Below are 21,500 nucleotides of genomic sequence, written 5' to 3'. Positions count from 1 at the left end.
ATTCCTTACAATTGATGCAACTGTAAATGGAATGATTTTCTTGACCTCATCTTGTTCTCTGGCCGTGTGTAGAAATACAACTGATTTTGTTTGTTAATCATGTATTCTGCAACTGCTGAAATTGCTTACTAACTCTAGTAATATCACTTTAGATTTTCTATGTGTAGGATTGTCATATGCATTTTAAAAAGCATTTTTTAGACCTAGCTATTACCTTTACACCAGTGTTTTTAAAGTTGCGTTTTACAACCAGTGAATGGGTTGTGAAATCCCAACAGTGAATGTGCAAGTTTTGTTTTGTGAAGCTTTTGTATGTATAACATGCACATATGCATGCATTTGTGTATAATATGTAAATATATATAAATTTATTTCTTACTGTGGAGAGCGTTTGAAAACTTTGAAACCCAGTGGCTTTATGCCATTTCATTATGTAACTGGAATATAAGATTAGGGTAAGTTACATAAGGTAAAGCCTTAGTAGTTGTATTTCATTACCTTGAATGGCAATTCTGTATTGCAAGATGTTTTCTAAATACAAAACTAATTGAGCAAAAGCTATACTGTTTATTAGTGGCTCTGTGAGCAATAAACTTGTGAGATTTCTGCTTTTCATGCTTCTGGATAAATCAGTTTTAGCTGTTTTGATACTGTGAAGAAGGTTTCCTATTCATACTAGAGATATTTTCTTGAGAACGTATTTTATGAAAGATAGTGATCCAACTATTAGATTGTATAAGATGCTTACTATACATGAAAACAAAAAGCCACATTATTAAGCATATTACAAACTACAAAGATGTCATTTATTCTTTAATTAATAGAAATTATTAAAATAAGATGTATATTTTAGTTATTGTATTAGTGTCCAGTTTACTGACTGTAGTAAGAAATTAAGAGAACTTATAGCTTGTTAGTGCAAATGAAGTACTTTAAAATGTAATGATTGTACGTGGATACAAATTATTTTATAGAAAGATAAAATTATTCCTGTGTATGGGACTCTTCATAGGATGTCTTTCCAGTCTGATGCACTAAATGGTGTTTGATTTTTCTAAATTTCTTTGCATGATATTAAGTTGCACCTTTTACCCACAAGTCGTTGTATGGGGATTATTATGAAGTGTGTACGGTAAAGGGCATTAGGGCTGTAGGCAGCACCCGTGGCCTTACGTTGCCCTCTGCCCTCTTTCCTCCACTCCCCATCTACTGATGAGGCAGCTTCCCTGAGGTCCACGTTTTGTTGACGTTCTTTTTTTTAACTATGTTACAAAATTGAACATGTGTTGGAATGAGCCTGGCTTCAGAACCCAGTAGGGACTGCCTGTGTTTGAATTCTTCTCCCTCATGGTAACCGTGTGACGATGGACAGACAAGTCATGTGACTCCTCTTCGCCTCAGTTTCTTTTTCCATAAAATGATAATTCAGCATTACATTGAAGAGTAAATGGTATTGTGTTGGATATATGACATGTCAAATACTGTAGCTGGCATGATAATTGCTTAATAAATGGTAACTGTTTAAAAACTGGAGCCATCATCAGTACACAGTAAATGGTGGTTCCCTTTCTGTTCCCAAACAAAACTTTTGCATATGTCCTATCATTTTCAAATAAAAGCTAATTCTAGTAAACTCATCTGTGCTGTTGGGTCTGTTAGTTAGTGGACCACTTTTCCCATGTAATTGTGTAGACTTTACGATGGTCTTGTGGTACATGAAGCCCTGGATGATGGGAATTGCCTGGCTATCTAATATGAAAATACAGATGTGGGGGTGTGTCTGTTTTTTGTTTTTTGTTTTTTTTCTGAGATGGAGTCTCACTCTGTCACCCATGCTGGAGTGCAGTGGCGTGATCTCTGCTCACTGCAACCTCCGCCTCCCAGGTTCAAGCGATTCTCCTGCCTCAGCTTCCTGAGTGGCTAGGATTACAGGCATGTGCCACCACGCCCAGCTAATTTTTATATTTTTAGTAGAGACAGGGTTTCAGCATGTTGGTCAGGCTAGTCTCAAACTCTTGACCTCATGATCCATCTGCTTTGGCCTCCTAAAGTGCTGGGATTACAGGCATGAACCACTGCGCTCTGCTCGTGTCTGTTTTTAGGTACAAAAAGAAAACCCAAATATTAACGAAGCACCATTTTTATTTTCCCCTTCTGTAGTTGTGTGCTGCTCATCTCCCTACTGAATCAGATGCACCAAATCATTATCAGGCAGTATGTCGTGCACTGTTTGCAGAAACAATGGAGCTCCATACATTTCTGACCAAAATTAAGAGTGCAAAGGAGGTGAGTACTACTGCTTTGATATTTATTGGCATTGTTTGATTGGCTTGGCATGCATTTGATATTTATTGGAAGAGAAACCTAAATTTTCAACATTGTCCACGCTATTGTTTTAAAAGATTTATTACCATCCTTTAGATGAGTGCTGAAAGTCATTTAGGAAAGAAGCAACTTAGGTAAAATTAAATCTATTCTTTTAAAATGTCAGCAGTGTGAACCATTTAAGAAACAGATTTTCATACAGATTCCTTGCAAATGGAAATAAATGTTACTGAACTAGTTCAGTCCATTCCCATGTGACTTGCTTTCCACCCCCCTTTCTCTTCTGTCCATTCTGAAACATGTTAGGACCTCTTCCAGAAAGGGAGAAAGGCTCAGAAAAGAGGTGACACTCACATCTGATCATTTGTTTTATTTATTATTTATTTATAAGGTGAGTCACCATGTGTTACATAGGTGGTTGTGAAGATTCAGTGAGACCTTATGTAAAATAGCACAGCATCTGGCAGAAAGTGAGAGCTCAGTATATGTTAGGTAATGGATATCTGTATTAGTCAGGGTTGTCCAGAGAGAGCCAGTGGGATATATAGATACACAGGTATGTGAAAGGGGCCAGGTGCAGGCTCATGCCTGTAATCCCAGCTACTTGGGAGGCTCAGACAGGAGGATCACTTGAGGCCAGGAGTTCAAGATATATGAGAGGGAGTTTATTAGGGGAATTGGCTCATGTCATTATGGAGGCTGAGAAGTCCCATGACAGGCTGTCTGCAAGCTGGAGACCCTGGTATTCCAACAGCGCAGCTCAGTCCAAGTCCAAAGACCAAGGGTAGGAGAAGGAAAGTCTATCCCAGCACCAGGAGAGAGAGAGGCCAATTTTCCTTCCTCTGTTTTTATTCTATCCAGAGCCCCAGCCAAATGGATGGCGTCCACCTAAACTGAGGGCAGCACTTAGTCTGCTCAGACTCACACACTGGTATCCTCTGGAAACACACTCACCTAAATACATACCTAAACAGTGCTTTACCAGTTCTCTAAGTATTCTTTCATTCAGTCAAGTTGACACCTAAAATTTACCATCACAGCGCCCTTTCTTTTATAACTAACCTATAGGTTTATAAGAAGCACTAGGCTAAAACTTACCACGACCCACAGTTTGGGGAAGAACACATGCTGGATGTGTAAGCAAGAAAGGAAAAACTAAACTATTTGCCCAATAAGATGTACTTAGCCCTGGTAATAAGTAGGTGATGGATGTCTCAGGCAGATCACCCGTAATAAATCACCCTTAAATAGATCCGTTGTATGTATATGAAGAAGAGCTCTAAGCATCCCTCCTCTGCTCTAGCTACGGTACTGCTTATAGTCTATCTTTTTATGATAGGGCAATGAAAACTTTGCCTTTTCTTGTTTTAATTTTATTAAATTGGATCAAGGAGGAAAGTTGTCAACAGAGTAGAAAAAAGGTGAATTATATGTTAAGAATAAATGTGTGTGTGTGTGTGTGTGTGTAATGGATTAGCTGTTCTCCTTGAGCAGAACCAGAGGAATATGAAAAGTGGGAAGTGGGATCTGATTAAAAGCTTCAAAGTGAACATCCAAAGGCATATCCTCAACTAGGTTTTCTCAAATAGTAGAAAAGATTACTTTTTAAGGCTGTCATTACCTTTCCCAGCTTGTTAAGACTGAGATTGCTTTCCCCAGACCATTATTTTTAGAGTGTACGTGTACGATCCTGTGGGGTTAATAGAGGAAATTAAATGAGCTCTTAAAGTCCTTCCAACACTGGCATTCTTAGAAACTGTTTCTGAGCTTAAATAGAACAATATTAGTATTTTTACTACTCTACTGCGGTGAGCATTTAAAAAATGTTTGCTCTTGATCCGTTTGCAGTTCCAAAGCGTGGTGATTGGATATTCACACTTGTGTGTGAGATGTTCCTTTTTCTAGACATTGTTATGTCAGCACATTACTCATCTGATGTAAAAAAATATATTTTTTTTTGCTCTTGATTAAAATTTTGCTTTGCCAGATATGCAAACACACTTTCAAAAAGAGGTTCAAACATTATTAAAGTTTATTTAAATAAAAAGCTGACAGGTGGAGTAAAACTGCTGTGTGGCAGCGCCTGCAGAAACTGGCCAGGCTGACCGGGGTTGGGCCCTCACAGCTGGTTGGAATTCCAGCCACGTCTCTCACCCTGTCACCACCCCAAGGCTAGGACTTTATAGGCATTAGTTCCATCCTGTTTGCATATCTCCTCCTCTGTTTCTACTCTGTTGATCTCCGTATCACCCTTTCCCAGTATTCTCTGGAAACTACACTCCATTTTGAAAAGAGTCCCCTCAGGCCCTAAGGGTAGTGCTTTCTCTTGCTTTCCTCCTGTGGGAAGCTGGTCTTTCCTCTACATCTCCCTGTTTTGATTGGGGTGGGTTTGCTAATATTCTGTCTCTCCTCTGCTGCCTGCCAGTAATCAGCCTTCATCCTCATTGAAACACCCTTCTTCCTTTGAAGCTTCTGTCATCACTTCTCTCATTTTGAGTGATTTCCTAGACAAAGCGAGCACATAAATTGCCTGTCAACACTAAGGTTTCAGGAATGTAAGTTTCTTTTACCTCTACAATGTATAAGGTTTTCTTGAAATGATAGAACATCTTTATACATGTTAGTTTGTGTATGTAAATGGTTTCAACCTTTTCTCAAAAATACTGTTTTCACACTAAAAAATACTATTCGTTAATTTGATTTTTTTCTGAAGATCTCAAAATACTTTAAAAGTATTTTAAGACTCACTCTTTATACCTATGAGTTAGTGTGTACCAAGTGGAATTTTTGAAACAATAGACTCTGATTCAACAAAATTAAAAATTGGTTATCAACAATGTTTCAAACTACCTTATATCTTATGTAAGATACCTTATATCTTACACCTTATATATGTGTGTGCATGAATGCATATAAATTGGGGTGGAAGCATAGTGTCAGAACATTTGAGCTCAGTTGCTGATAATGTATCTGATTTGATAGTCCAAAAGTGCTTTAATTATACTAAATTTCTTATATGCCAAATTGGCAATTTATTAAAATATAAAATCTACCATCTGTTTTCCAATGTTGTGCTTGTTCTGTAAAGTGTTAAGTGCGTTTAATGAACCTGGCTGCTTTATAAAGCACAGCGCCTGGTTCATCATCTATTTATTTTGAAAGCAAATTTGTTTATATTCTAATCCCTTTCATGGTGTGATGATTTTCTTCTTAAACAACCAATGAGCTCCTTTAAGGTTATTCTTTGAATGATAAAGATTTGGGTAGGCCTGCTGTTACTTTGTCTCTTAAGCAATGTGATATCCTTGAAAGTAAGTACACATTACTGTGTCTCCTAAGCAATTGGATATCCTTGTAAGTTAAGTAGAGCTGGAGGCACTGTCTAAGGAATCCATTGAGTGCATCAGGTTGTATGAAAGAAGAGCCACCCTGCCCTGCTGCCAGTGACACCACCATATTCCAGAGCCATACTACAGGGGTAGCTGGTGAGCCTGTGCTGTGCAGAGGGGGCAGTTACAATTGTAGAATTTTTTATTGGAGAAAATGAAATTGTATTAATGGTAGTATCCTTTAACCTATTGTGGTCCAGGTAATTTTCTGATCATCAGTCCCCAGTTTTGTTATTGTTACATAAAATTATTTATCATTACCTAAAACTTTAACCCCTGCTACTTTACTGTGTTGTATTCATACACCTCCTTTATAAAATGCCTTCTCTTCCTTACTCCATTTGATTCTTGTAACAATTCTGTGACTCTTTGTAAATTAGTAAACTAAGGCTTTGAGAGATTAGAGATGCACATAGAAGTAAGTTCTCAGTGCTGCTAACAGCATTTTCATCCTCATCACACCCTTCAGTCCAGCAAAGGTGTTCCACTACATGGAAGTTACTGCTGTTTTCCTCTAAGAGTGTCACATAAAATACACTGTTAGATGAAACTAAAGAGAGAGTTCCAAAGAAAATGGAGATAGATACTTTGATGTAGGTTTCTGAGCAGTCTTGGAGAGAGAATATGTGAGTGAGAGAGACTGATATTTGGCTTTGGAGAGAAGAGGGTTTATGAGGGAATGCGTGGGCACGCACATGCTGGTGTTAGGGGTTGATGGTCCTGCATATGCACATAAATGGGATGGGGGGTACCATGTAAAGTTCAGGTATGAAATAAGAGGGAGGCCAGGCACAGTGGCTCATGCCTGTAATCGCAGCACTCTGGGAGCCCAAGGCAGGAGGATCACTTGAAGCCAGGAGTTCAAGACCAGCATGGCCAGCAAGGCAAGACCTCATCTATTAACTAACTAACTAACTAACTAACTAACTAACTAACTAAATAAATAAATAAAGAGGGAGATGTGAAATGGGAAAAGATAGAGTAGAGTATCATAGAAGTGTCAAAGACTGAGATAAAATAATTTTAAGACTAGAAAGTCAGTTGATTTTTTTCTGATACATTCCTAGCATGGTCTAGTCATCATTGCTTCCACGTTGAGAGTGTGCAGTATGCTCGCCAAATTCTCCAGTAATACATTGTTTCATAGTGGCAGTATAATGATATTATAGTAGAAACTTGATGTATCATAGAAGTACACTGGTTTAGAAGAATTTTTTGAAAGCTTTCTTTAAAGCAAATAACTCATTTTTAAATTTATTTCCTAATTTGAAATATTCATATTAACACTGATCTTTTTAAAAATCCCCTTTATTGGTGAATCATACCATTCATTATTCATGTAACTTCTTAAAATCAAACAGCATTTGCAAGATTTCTATTTCCTCATCTTTAAAAATGTGGAGGAAGGCCTGGCGCTCAGTGGCTCAATTCTGTAATCCCAGCACTTTGAGAGGCCGAGGCCAGGTGTTTGAGACCAGCCTGAGCAGCATAGCAAGATCCTAAAATCCTGGAATCCTTGCTGCTTGGGAGGCGGAGACAGGAAGATCTTTTGAGCCCGGGAGTTTAAGGCTGCAGTGAGCTATGATCTCACAACTGTGCTCCCGCCTTAGTAATAGAGTGAGACCCTGTATCTAAAACATAAAATGGGGAGGGGCAAGACATGTTAAGCTTCCGTCTAGTCTTAAAATTTTATGCAGAAAATACAGTTTGTGTGACTAATTTTTTTGTTCTATTTATTCAACAAGCTTTTCCTCATTTTTGTTATTAGTCTTATAGTGTAGTCTTATAGTGTAGATAAATATAGTCTTATTTATCTGTATACAGTCCTTTCCTGGTAAAATTTTCTATGAAATTATTGTATACTGTTTTATTTTATATCTTAAATTTGAGATAGATCTTACAGAAAAGCAGTTCAGTGTTGTAGATAAATTAATCAAAATTGAGGATGCTGTAGGCCTTTTAAAACACAAATTTAACTTTTAAAATTGGTAAGCTAGCTATAACATTCAATACTGACATTACTACTATATTGATGTCAGTATAGGCTAAAAATAAAATAATTTTCACAATCTACTGGTAGAAAATCCTTGTACAGAATAAATTCCTGATACAATAACATTAGTCATCAGTGAATGAACAGTGAAAATAATTGCACATTGTATAGTATGTGTTCATGATATCGCAGCAAGAACTTTATAAGGCATGTAAAATAGATTTTTAATGTCCTAATTTCTTTTCTCTAGATTATGTACTCAAAGTGATGAAAATTTTCTCTCCTTGCACTTTCTTGTATCATTCATACACATAAACATCACCCAGACTAAGGTGGAATATTTCAAACATTTTGATCTTTGAGAGATAAGATGTCTAATATAGTTAACTCATCTTGGATTTCTTCAGCAGTAGGCTCTACAGGTGTGGATTGTCATTTCTGATTATCTGATTATAATGATCTTTGCACTTATCTCAAGTGTGGCTGTACCTGTGGTGCTTAATTAGTTTCTTCACATATTAAATGCTTCATTTTTTTTTTTTTTTTTTTTTTTTTTTTTTTTTTTTGAGACGGAGTCTCGCTCTGTCACCCAAACTGTAGTGCAGTGGCCAGATCTCGGCTCACTGCAAGCTCCGCCTTTCGGGTTCACGCCATTCTCCTGCCTCAGCCTCCTGAGTAGCTGGGACTACAGGCGCCCGCCACCTCACCCAGCTAGTTTTTTGTATTTTTTAATAGAGACGGGGTTTCACCAGGTTAGCCAGGATGGTCTCGATCTCCTGACCTTGTGATCCGCCCGTCTCGGCCTCCCAAAGTGCTGGGATTACAGGCTTGAGCCACTGCGCCTGGCCTAAATGCTTCTTATAAGTGTTGTCTTCATTGACCCTTTCAAGTATGATTTTTCACTCACACCCTTCATACCTCAGCTGGAAGGACATCTCCTGAGGCCACCCCAGACACCTTTATATATTCAGCACACACTGCCTTTTTTTTTTTTTTGAGACAGAGTCTCTCTCTGTCGCCCAGGCTGGAGTGCAGTGCTGCGATCTCAGCTCACTGCAAGCTCCGCCTCCCGGGTTCACGCCATTCTCCTGCCTCAGCCTCCCGAGTAGCTAGGACTACAGGCACCCGCCACCACACCCAGCTAATTTTTTGTATTTTTAGTGAGACGGGGTTTCACCATGTTAGCCAGGATAGTCTCGATCTCCTGACCTCGTGATCCACGTGCGTCAGCCTCCCAAAGTGCTGGGATGACAGGCGTGAGCCACCTGCCCAGCCTGCCTTTTTTGTTTTAATCGCATTGCCCTGTTATCTCTTTTTTAGCAGCCATCATGGTCTGTAGTTGTTTTGTTGGTCTCTTTTCTTATTCATTGATGTCTGCCACTAGAATATAATCTCACTGAGGGCAGAGACCCTTTCTCTCTAATTCACTGTTATATCCCAGTGTAATGGGGACTCCGTAGATATTTGATCATTGTTAAGTGAATGAAAGAATCTGTGGTTTAGCTATTGTAGGTCTAGTTTCTCACCATCTGTCTTGCATCTTGGTCCCCTCATGCTCTTCAATATCTCCAGAATGCAGAGCCTCCCTCATGTTCTCACTGTGTCTGCCTTACCCTGCCTCACGCAGTGGTTTGACATCTCTTGCCTGGGCCATGACAGACCCTCTAATGTTATTTCCCTTTTCATGACTTCTTGATACTTGTAGGTGGAAAGTATAAACCCCTTAGCTGTTCACAGTCTGGCCCACTTCTGACCTCTGCAAGCTCTTCGTTGACCATTCATCACCGCCCCATGCGTGCTGATTCTACCTGCACTTCCTTCATTCCTGAATGTCCAGGGCCTCTCTGCACCTACCTGAAAGGTCCCTTTCCCCTCTTCGCTACCTAGAAAATGCCTACTTCTCCTTAAGACCTAACTCAAATGTCTACTATTCTGAATTGCTTTTTTTGATCAAAGTCATTCTTTTTTCTCTATGTTCATTCAGTGAGCACTCCACTCTGGCATCTTTCTGTCACTTACAACAGTGACACTGTTTTGTAATTTCTGTATACTTACGTCTCTCACTAGACAGTGAACTTCTTAAGGGCAAGGACCATGTTTATACTGTCAGCCCTGTCCTAGGTTTAGGGACCCAAGACAGTGTATCTTGTAGTCTTTCTAGGTGTGTTTCCTTTGCTGCCTCCTAAGCTTAGGGTAACACTGGGGCATCCATCAGCGAGATTAAGTTTTTTTTAACCTAATAAATATTAGCGTTGGAGTCTCCTAAGCCCTTAACTTTTTTGTTTTTTTTTTTTTTGAGACGGAGTCTCACTCTGTCACCCACGCTGGAGTGCAGTGGGGCAATCTCAGCTCACTGCAAGGTCCGCCTCCCAGGTTCATGGTGTTCTCCTGCCTCAGCCTCTCGAGCAGCTGGGACTGCTGCAGGCACGTGCCACCATACCTGGCTAATTTTTTGCATTTTTAGTAGCGACGGGGTTTTACCGTGTTAGCAGGATGGTCTCAATCTCCTGACCTCGTGATCCACCCGCCTCGGCCTCCCAAAGTGCTGGGATTACAGGCGTGAGCCACCGCGCCCGGCCAACATATTTTTATTCCAGAAGAAACAGAGGAGAATAGAATCAACCTTAAGAGGCCGATTATGGAGTTATCAGGAGCCGGGAGCAGCCAGGAGTGGTGCACAGCTGATGCACACTTGGGCCTCCTGGACACACACCTGCCTTTTCATGTTCATTCTGCTCTCCAGAAGTGGGAACCTGAGGGCTGGGGGTTGAAATTGAATGCTGCTTTATTTTCATTAATTTTTAAAAGATTTCTAATATAATTTGTGTACTTGGGGGAAGAAGGATCCAAAGCCTTCTGCAGCAGCTCTAAGCCCAGACAGCCTACATCAGGTTTACCAAAAGGCCTATCCTTGTATATAACCGCCGCGTATCTCATCCTTTGTTTATGTTAGTACTTTAATCCTGGTGATGTTCTTGTGAATTGGGTAGTATTACCCTTCACTGCCCGACTCATTGTGTAGAGAGAAAAACTGAAGCACGGTTCAACAAACTTTAATGCCTGTAGACCCAGCTACTCAGAAGACTGAGGTAGGAGGATTGCTTGAGCCTGGGAGATCAAGGCTGCCATGAGCTGTGATTACTCCATTTTGCACTCCAGCCTGGGCAACTAAGTGAGACTATGTCTCAAAAAAAAAAAAAAAAAAAAAGAATAAAATACTTTATTGCTACAAAATGCTAGTGATCCTCTGAGCCATCAGTGAGTTGTAATCTTTTTGCTGGTGGAGTGTCTTGATCCAATGGTAATGGCTGCTGACTGATCAAGGGGTGGCTACTAAAGGTTAGGGTGACTTTGGCCCTTTCTGAAAAAATCAGACAAGGAAGTTTGCTGCATCACCTGTGCTTTCTTGTCACAAAAGATTTCTCTTTGCTGCATCACCTGTGCTTTCTTGTCACAAAAGATTTCTTTGTAGCATACAGTGCTGTTTGATAGCACATTACCCACAGTAGAACTTCTTTCAAAATTGGAGTCAATCTTCTCAAACCCTCCTGCTGCTTTATCAACTAGGTTTATATAGTTTTTGAAATCTTTTGTTGTCACATCAACAATGTGCACAGCATCATCACCAGGAGTCGATTCTATGTCAGTAAACCACTTTCCTTGCTCATCCGTAAGAAACAACTCCTCATTAGTTCAGGTTTTCTCATGAGATTGCAGTAATTCAGGCACATCTTCAGGCTCCACTTCTTATTCTCTTGCTGTTTCCACCACATCAGCAGTTACTTCCTCCACTGAAGTCTTGATCCCTCAAAGCCATCCGTGAGGGTTGGAGTCAACTTCTTTCCAACTCCTGTTGATGTTGCATTTTGGTCCCCTTTCATGAATCACCAGTGTTTTTTTTTTTTTTTTTTTTGAGACGGAGTCTCGCTCTGTCGCCCAGGCTGGAGTGCAGTGGCTGGATCTCAGCTCACTGCAAGCTCCGCCTCCCGGGTTCCCGCCATTCTCCTGCCTCAGCCTCCCGAGTAGCTGGGACTACAGGCGCCGCCACCTCGCCCGGCTAGTTTTTTGTAGTTTTAGTAGAGACGGGGTTTCACCGTGTTAGCCAGGACGGTCTCGATCTCATGACCTCGTGATCTGCCCGTCTCGGCCTCCCAAAGTGCTGGGATTACAGGCTTGAGCCACCGCGCCGGGCCTCACCAGTGTTCTTAATGGCGTCTAGAATGGTAAATCCTTTCCAGAAAGTTTTCGATGTGCTTTGCCCAAACCCATCAGAGGAATCACTGTCTATGACCACTATAGCCTTACAAAATGTAGTTCTTAAATAAGACTTGCAAGTAAAAATTATTCCTTGATCCATGGGCTGTACAATAGATGTTGTGTTAGCAGGCATGAAAAACAACATTAATCTTGTGTATTTCCATCAGAGCTTTTGGGTGACCAAATGCATTGTCAGTGAGCGGTAATATTTTGAAAGAAATCTTTTTTGCCGTAAACAGATGTGCTGTCATCCGGTCTTTGTTGTTCCGTTTGTAGAGCACAGGCAGAGTAGAGTTAACATAATTATTTAGGGCCCTAAGATTTTCAGAATGGTAAATTAGCATTGATTTCAACTTCATCACCCACGTTGGCCCCTAACAAGAGAGTCACCCTGTTCTTTGAAGCTTTGAAGCCAAGCATTGATTTCTCTCTAGCTATGAAAGTCCCAGATGGCATCTTCTTCCAATATTAAATTGTTTTATCTGCATTGAAAATATGTTGTTTAAGGTAGCTACCTTCATCAGTTAACTACATCTTCTGGATAACTTACTGCAGCTTCTACATTCAGCCCTTGCTGCTTCACCTTGTACTTTTATCGCGTGGTGACAGCTCTTTCTCTTAAACCTAATGAACCCATCTCGGCTAGCTTCAAACTTTGCTCCTGCAGCTTCTTCACCTTTTTCAGCCTTTGTAGAATTGAAAAGTTTGGGCCCTGCTTAGGATTAGGTTTTGGTTTAAGGGAATGTTGTGGCTGGTTTGATCTTCTACCAGACCACTAAAACTTTCTATCTGGAATTAAAGCTGTTTTGCCTTCTTATCGTTCGTGTTCACTGGAGTAGCACTTTTAATTTCCTTTAAGAGCTTGTCCTTGCATTCACAACTTGGCTGTTTGGTGCAAGGAGCCTAGCTTTCAGCCCATCTTTGCTTTTGACATCCTTCCTCACCAAACTTAATCATTTCTAGCTTTTGATTTAAAGTGAGAGACTTGTGACTCTTCCTTTCACTTGAACACATAAAGGCCATTGTGGGGTTATTAGTTGGTCTAATTAAATTATCATTGTGTCTCACGGAATAGGGAGGCCCCAGGAGAGGGAGAGCAATGGGGGAATGGCTAGTGAGTGCAACAGTCAGAACACACATTTATCAATTAGGTTTGTTGTCTTATATGGACACTATCATGAGCACCCCAAAGCAATGACGGTAGTAACATCAAAGATCACTCCTCACAGGTCTCCATAACAGATTTAATTTAAAAAACATGAAATATTATGAGAATTACCAAAATGTGACAGAAAGACATGTAGTGAGCCCATGCTGTAGGAAAAATGGCACCAACAGATTTGTCGAACTCAGGGTTGCTGCAAACCTTCAATTTGTAAAAGCACAGTCTTTTGCCAGGCGTGGGGTGGCTCACATCTGTAATCCCAGCACTTTGGGAGGCTAAGGCGGGCAGATCACTTGAGGTCAGGAGTTTGACACCAGCCTAGCTGACATGGTGAAACCCCATCTCTACTAATACTACAAAAATTAGCCAGGTGTGGTGGTGCGCACCTATAATCCCAGCTACTCGGGAGGCTGAAGCACAAGAATTCCTTGAACCTGGGAGGCAGAGGTTGCATTGAGCTGAAATCACGTGCCGCTGCACCCCACCCGGGCAACAGAGTAAAACTATGTCAAAAAAAAAAAAAGGCTGGGCGCGGTGGCTCAAGCCTGTAATCCCAGCACTTTGGGAGGCCGAGACGGGCGGATCACGAGGTCAGGAGATCGAGACCATCCTGGCTAATACGGTGAAACCCTGTCTCTACTTAAAATACAAAAAACTAGCCAGGCGACAAGGCGGGCGCCTGTAGTCCCAGCTACTCGGGAGGCTGAGGCAGGAGAATGGCGTAAACCCGGGAGGCGGAGCTTGCAGTGAGCTGAGATCCGGCCACTGCACTCCAGCCTGGGCGACAGAGCGAGACTCCGTCTCAAAAAAAAAAAAAAAAAAAAAAACCCCCAGTATTTGCTTTTGAAAAAAAAAAAAAAAAAACCCGCAGTATCTGCTATGTACAACAAAACGAAAGGCAGTTAAAATGAGGTATGACTGTACATATATTATTTCAGTTAGCCCTATGCAAGAAATCATAACTTGATGAAATTACTGAGTTCAGTTTATCTTAAATAAAACTAAAAAATATTTTACCTAAAATGAAAGATTACATACATGTATATAAAGTATCTTCTGTTGCTGGGGAGAAACAGTGTTTTTTAAATTGACCAGGCTGTTATGAATTGGTTTTGTCTGTTTTAAAATTTTATAGCCACACTTTATAGTCTGTAAATTGGTTGAAAAATCAAATGTAAGTATTTCCCACCCCCTAATCTTTTATCAAGCCAGTAGCCAAATCCACCGGTGTCATAGGGCCAGTTGCACGTTAACTAACTCACACTGAGACACCTGTTTGTGACATGGTTTCAGCTTATTTTCTGCTTGAATAGGCTTGCAAAGACAAAGCCCCAAGACGTCTGTCTCATTCACAGATTGAAGGGTATTTTAATCAGCTTTCTCATATTCCTTGCCTATTCCTCGGCTCATGCCAACACCTCCAGTAATAAAATTCTGGCATTTAAGTTGGCTGGAAGTTTCTTTCTAGACCTAAAATAGGTTTCTATCCCTCCAAGTGCTGAACATACCACTTTTTGACAGAAAATCCACCACCAGATGTCTTTTTGTAAGTGTGCCATGTGTTCATTTTAATGAGATCATTCAGCATTTGTAATGTTCAGGGTCCTTGCTGCTGTCTGTCTTTTTTCTGTTTGATTTGTTAGTTTTGTTGTGAGTGTTGGTAATATGCCGTGCACTGGTCTCATCAGTGAGTAAATCTCTCTCTTCCCTCCCTGTCATTGCTCTTAGCGCTGCTCTCCCTGTTAGAAGGTTTCACAAGAATACTTTACTGAAAGCTCGTGGAAGAACTCTGCCACCTTTCAGATCCTGCAGCTTTTAAAACTTCATTTATTTTTAACAAAAAATTTCACATGGTTCAAAACCCAGGAGGTATAAAAATATTACATTAAATTGTACCCTTCTATTTCTGTCTCCTACCCACACTCTCCCTATATACGCAACAAATATTAAGTTCTTTTTTATCTTTGCAGAGAGATTTTATGTATAACAAGTGCGTATCAGTATTTTCTTCCTCTTTTCACTTTTAAACTTTCCTTTTTTATTTAATTATATGTCTTAGAGATAATTTCATATCAGTAAATAGTTTTCACATCTGTAGGCCTTTATAATCTGTTTTGTGGGTATGCTGTAATGAGTTTAACCAGTCCTATGTTGACAGCTATTAAGTAATTTCTATTCTTTTGCTATTACAAACAGTGGTGTCATGGATAATTTTAACCTATTTTCGTGAGTGTGAGCATAACTGTAGGGTAAATTCCTATAAGTAGACTTGCTGAGTCAAAGGAAATGTGCATTTATAATTTTTATAAAGTATTACAATACTGGCCTTCATAGAGGTTTACTAGTTGATACTGTCCTTAGCAGTGTGTGAGGATGTCTGTTCTCCTACGTCTTCACTATGTGTTTTCACAGTGATAAGTGAACGTTAGTATCTTAACAGTTTTAATTTGCGTTTTTCCTATTATAAATGAGATCAGATATCTTTTCATATACTGAAGAATCATTTGTCAATTGCTTGTTCGTTTCCTTTGTCCATTTTTCTGATGAGTCGTTGGTCTTACTAATTTGTCTTTACTAGGAAACTAACTCTTTGTGATATAATTTGTAAATATTGTCGGTGATATTTTAATGGTGATTTTTACCATCATCACTGCATTTCTATAGGTGTGAAGAGCTGATGAGTGTAAAAACAGAAAAGGCGGATGTGTATCAGGAGATAATGTCAGTCCAGCTATGTAGAGCAGAGACGTTCGTTAGAGAGAGAGTGCGTGCACGTGTGCGAACATACGTGTATAGGTACAAAAAATACTGGAAGAATAGAGGAATTCTAGGAATTCTTTCCTAGAACCTAGAAATGAATTGCTTTCATTTTTATGACTTTATCTATAGTTTTTCTAATTTCTGTAATTAACCATATAAATTCGAATTAAGTAGTACAGAATATCGGTTTATAGTTTATCTTAACATTTTACATTTTTTATTCAATAAAATGCTCTTGGCTTTTTTCATAATTGCTGTAGTTGTTATTTGGCCACCATTCACCAACCCCTCAGGGAGGAGAAGCGTGATATATCTTTAAGAATGCGCCATAAAGCTTGACACAAACATAAATCATATTCTTCAGTACTTAGCCATTAACTCTGCATGGGAGACTTCCATTTATCAGAACAACTGCTACAACTTTTTACTGGGTTTTTGTACCCTAATTTCTGAAATATTAATTTGGGACTAGTCAATATGATAAAATATTTTTTCCCTCTTTTCAGATAAAATATATTTGAATTAAGAAGTCATAGCTCATAAGCTGCGTGACTGATATTCGTTTTTTAATTTATTATAGACAATATTGTGAAATAATGTCAGTCGTGAAATGTATTTAATATTCTTTATGTAAGTATTTCTTTGGTTTTTTTGTTTTGTTTTTGTTTTTGTTTTGAGACAGGGTCTGGCTGTGTCATCTATGCTGAGATAATCTCATGCAGTGGTACAATCTCAATTTACTGCAACCTCTGCCTCCCGGCCTCAAGCAATCCTCCCACCTCAGCCTCCAAGTAGTTGGGACTACAGGCATGAGCCACTGTGCCTAGCAGGAATTTGTTGCTTTGCTTTGCTTTGCTTTGCTTTTTTCTCTTCTCTTCCTCTCCTCTCCTCTTCCTCTCCTCTCTCTCCTCTCCTCTCCTCCCTCTCCTCTCCTCTCCTCTCCTCTCCTCTCCTCTCCTCTCCTTCCTCCCCTCCCTCCCGTCCCTCTCCCTGCCCTCCCTCCCCTCCCCTCCCCTCCCTGCCTCCCCTCCCCTCCCTGCCCTCCCCTCCCCTCCCCTGCCCTCCCCTCTTTTCTTTTCTTTCTTTTTTTTTTTTGGAGACTGGGTCTTGCTCTTTTGCCCAGACTGGAATGCGGTGATGCAGTCACAGCTCACTGCACTCCCAGCACCCAGGTTCTGGGAGTCCTTCTGCCCCAGCCTCCCAAAGTGCTGGGATTAAAGTTGTGAGCCATCATACCTGGCCTGCATTAACATATTTTAACTGAGTTATTACAAATGTTTGTTGCCCACTGTGGTGGCTCATGCCTATAATTCCACCACTTTGGGAGTCTAAGACGGGCGGACCACTGAGCCCAGGAGTTCAAGACCAGCCTGGTCAACATGCAAAACCCTGTCTCTACTAAAAGTACAAAAATTAGCCGAGTGTGTTGGTACATGCCTGTAGTCCCTGCTACTCAGGAGGCTGAGGTGAAAGGATGGCTTGAGCCCAGGAAGTTGAGATTGCAGTGAGCCATGATCACACCATTGCAGCAGCTTGGTCAACAGAGTGAGACTCGGTCTCAATTAATTAAAAATTTGTTCAAGGAATTTTTGAAATATATTCCTTATTATAATACATTTTAAAATTTCTAACTGAAAACATGTACACATGGCATAGGGAATTAAGAAAGTTTAAATGGTGGAAATGGTGATCATTAAAATGCTGTCATAAAAATACTTTATTATATTATTTTAATATGTGAACATATATGTGAATAAGAAGGATTTAATTAGTAAAGGGGTACTTATATGTGAGCTGATGTTAAACCTGCATTTGACATACTTCTGATTCACAGAGTGGATTTTGTTTAAGTTGCCAGGAACTGAAAATGTTGGCATAGAGCAGTTCTAATTGCCAGCTTGAGAATGGTCATGTCAGAAATGGGAAGCATAATTGCCATGTGGGTTCTCCCAGTTAGAACTTTCTCACCATATCTCAAGCACAGGTTGACATCTGTTATTACATTTCTGCAAGCAAAAAAAAAAAAAAATCATTCAGAAGCTAAAGTATAATTGGCAGAAGCTTGAATCTAAAACAAGAAAATCTGTACTTTCAGAGAGCTCATTTGTTTTGCTGCTAACTAGAAAAATTGAGCTTTCTAGCCACATATTTGATCAAGCTTGTTTGATTACAGTATTTATAGATTCTAAGCTATCTACACCGATTTATTGCTGAATCAGGATTTTGATTTGATGAAGAGGCTGAGGAGAGGTATCATTTTGTGAAACACATTCACTTAGAATAAAACATTTTTGTGATGGAGTAAAAGTATTCACAATCCAATCCTCATAGATATTCACTGACTTACAATAACTAATACCTACGGAATGTTCAGTATGGTCTGAGCTGAATGCTGTGTTTCATCTGTATTCTGGTGTATTTCTTCTATAAAATCCAAACGATAGCTATTATTATTTGCACTTTAATATATGAGAAAATCAAACAGGATCACAGCAATTAAAAAATTTGCCCAAAGTCACGTAGCTGGAAAGTATCTGAGCTACTACAGTTTGTGCTACTGTTCAGAAAAACAAAGAAATGTGAAATTCTTGGACCATTTAAATTACCTTCAATGTTATAAAGAACAAACAGATCGTTTTTCTTAGTGGCAAAGAGTGAGGGATTTGATCAGCACAAATAAAGGTGGAGATGTAGGCAGGCCTAACAGTGACATCCTCCTGACTAGATTTAGTCAGGGATGTGTTGGAGAATAGTAAAAATTAAGGTTGGGTGGAAAAGGGGCCCTGTTTTGGTGGGCACTGAAGCAAAAGAGTTTGGATTGAATATATTTTGCTGCTTCTCACACTATTCTACCAAAGTACCCCTAAGACATAAAAGCATGAACTCATATTTGTAGACTATGAGGACATATTAAATCATAACTTTCAGTTGCAAATGACAGAAACCCACTCAAATAAGCATGGGCAGAGTAGGGGAGAGATATATTGGCTCACGTAATCGGGAAGTCTAAGGGTACAGCTAGTTTTAGGCATAGTTGGATCCAGAATCTCAAAAACTGTCATTAGGGCTGGCATGCTCCCTCCCTTCCCTCTCCAGCCCTTTCCAGGACAGTCTCTTACTACCGTCTACAGCCCTATTCTCACACTCTACCAATTTAGCAACTCTAGCAGGAAATCTTTTCTGTTAATTAGGGCAAAAAAGTCTTAGAGGAAGATTTGGGATCATATACCCACTTAGTAACCAGTCACAGTGGCCAGAAGATAGGCTGTGCTGGCTGGTCTGGGTCATGTTCTTAAGCTTGTAAATAGGAGGTGAGGTACTGGGTCAGCTCTGCTCAAACCGTATGGGATGCGTTTCTCAACAGAAGGATCTTTATCAGAGGAAGGAGCAGGAAGGGTTTCTTGACAAAATGAATGCTGTCCACTGAAGGATATATAATCTAGTACAAGTTAAAATGTCTTTGAAATAGTGGATTTTACCTTTGAAATTAATGTAAGTTTTGTCTGAGATGTCTGTTGTAATATTTTTTTAATGTTCCATGCTGTGGATTAAGTTCCCCTAGGATTTCCTTGGGGGACTCCTAGGGGTAAAATTTGAATTCAGGAGGTTTTACTGGGCATGCTTTTGGGAACACCTATAAGGGGTAAGGAAAGCAGGATTGAGCAGAGAGAAATGTTGAAATGTGATGCAGATGCAGCAGAGGCCTCAGCCGATCCCACAGGAAGCTCAGCAGCTGGGAGTGGTTCTTCAGAGATGTCCCAGATTGAAGCAAGGAGGCCTGATCTGTGTACTTCCTCACAGACCAGTGACTGGATGCGGGTTACTCTAGGGAGGATGTAACTTTGACAAAGCAGCTTCCTTTGGCCAAGGGCGGTTCCTGAGGAGGGTTAAGTAGTGAGCCTTTAGCAGACATCTCTAGCCACTAGTGGAAGAGCACGCTGTTCCTGAAACAGAGGGCAGCTTACTGCAGCTTTCATTACATTAATTCCAGGAAAATGTGTCGTGTTTGTCTGTTGTTTTATTAATATTTTGTTTTATTTTATTTTTTTGAGACAGGGTTTCTCTCTGTTGCCCAGGTGGGAGTGCAGTGGTGTGATCTTAGCTCACTTGTAGCCGCAACCTCCCAGGCTGAAGTGATTCTCCCACCTCAGCCTCCTGAGTAGCTGAGACTACAAGCAAGCACCATCATGCCTGGCTAATTTTTTGGTTTTTTGGAGAGATACGGTCTTACTATGTTGCCCAGGTTGGTCTTCACGTCCTGGCCTCAAGCAGTCCTCCTGCCTCAGCTTCCCCAAATATAGGGATCATAGGCGTGAGTCACTGCACCTGGTCTGGAATTAAAAAAAAAAAAAAAAAACTCACACATACAAAAAACAGTATAGGCCTATAAAGATGAGTTTATTCATGATTTCAGCTTTTTTCATATTTTTATGGTTTATAAGCTCCTGGGTAAACAGTAATACAGTATATTTTATTCATCCACCTATTGACTGAATGAGACACTTAAATGTAATGTGAGCCTGGGTTGAAGATTTATTTTCCTAAAATGCAGAGCGTGTGTTTGTGTGTGGCAGAGAAGATACTTCTCCCCAGCTTCCCTAGGGGATTCCGAATTTCGAGGAGAGCATAGATTTTTCTCTGAATATTACTCCCTCTTACTGAGCTTCCTCTTATTAAAGTTGGCCTGGTAAGGGCTATTAAATAGGTTTAAGTATTTAAACATGCATGGTTGAAAGTGTCTTAGTCTGCTTAATGAAGAAATATTTAGTAAGCACCTATTCTGTGCAAGGCACTATTTTGGAGATTTGTGAATCCCATCAGTGAACAAAATACAAAAAAAAAAAAAAAAAAAAAAAATCCTTCTTTCCTAAAGTCTGAATCCAGCAGGAGGTGGTAGACTATAAACATATGAAATAAATCCATCCTATAGACCACTAAAAGGTAGGAGGAGATACGGGAAAAGAGGTAGGCTAGAGTAATTGCTAGTAGCTGGGGAGGGGGCTTGGAATTTGGTCAAGATAGACCCCGTTGAGAAGGTGACGTTTGCGCAAGTGTGTAACAGATGTGAGGTGATTCAATCTGGATATTTGAGATGTAAAGCATTCTAGGAAGAAGGTGGCAGCTAGTGTAAATACCCTAAGGCTGTAGTGGGAAGAAATAGTAGGAGATGAGGTAAGGTGTGGTGACTCAAGCCTATAATCCGAGTACTTTGGGAGGCTGAGGCAGGGGGATCGCAAGCCAAGGAGTTTGACACCAGCCCAGGCAATATAGTGAAACCCTATCTGAAGAAAATACAAAAATTATCCAGCCATTGGGGTGCATACCTGTAGTCTCAGTTACTTGGGATGCTAAACTGGGAGGATTACCGGAGCCCCAGGAATTTGAGGCTGCAATGAACTGTAATTGCATCAGTGCACTCCAGCCTGAACAACAGAGGAAGACCTTGTCTCTAAAAATAAATAAATAAATAAATTTTTAAAATTAATATTTCAGACCAGGAATGGTGGCTCATGCCTGTTATCCCAGCTCTTTGGGAGGCCGAGGCGGGCAGATCACCTGAGGTCAGGAGTTCGAGACAAGCCTGACCAGCATGGAGAAACCCTGTCTGCAC

The 21,500-nt window shown here is 40.2% G+C and overlaps 1 protein-coding gene across 8 annotated transcripts in view; it reads left to right on the top strand.

Annotated features, from left to right (window-relative positions):
• Nucleotides 1-21,500, top strand: part of SPIRE1 (spire type actin nucleation factor 1) — a 196,318-nt gene that overhangs the window by 107,528 nt on the left and 67,290 nt on the right. For all 8 annotated transcript variants that reach the window (XM_017852884.1, XM_017852882.1, XM_017852878.1 and 5 more), the window contains one exon: nt 2,161-2,286. In XM_017852884.1, the coding sequence (XP_017708373.1) occupies nt 2,161-2,286 (126 nt within the window). The remainder of the gene's footprint in view (nt 1-2,160; nt 2,287-21,500) is intronic.

The sequence above is a fragment of the Rhinopithecus bieti genome, unplaced genomic scaffold (assembly GCF_001698545.2).
Source record: "Rhinopithecus bieti isolate Rb0 unplaced genomic scaffold, ASM169854v2 scaffold_35884, whole genome shotgun sequence".
Taxonomy (NCBI): domain Eukaryota; kingdom Metazoa; phylum Chordata; class Mammalia; order Primates; family Cercopithecidae; genus Rhinopithecus; species Rhinopithecus bieti.
This window is presented reverse-complemented; position numbering and strand designations above follow the sequence as displayed.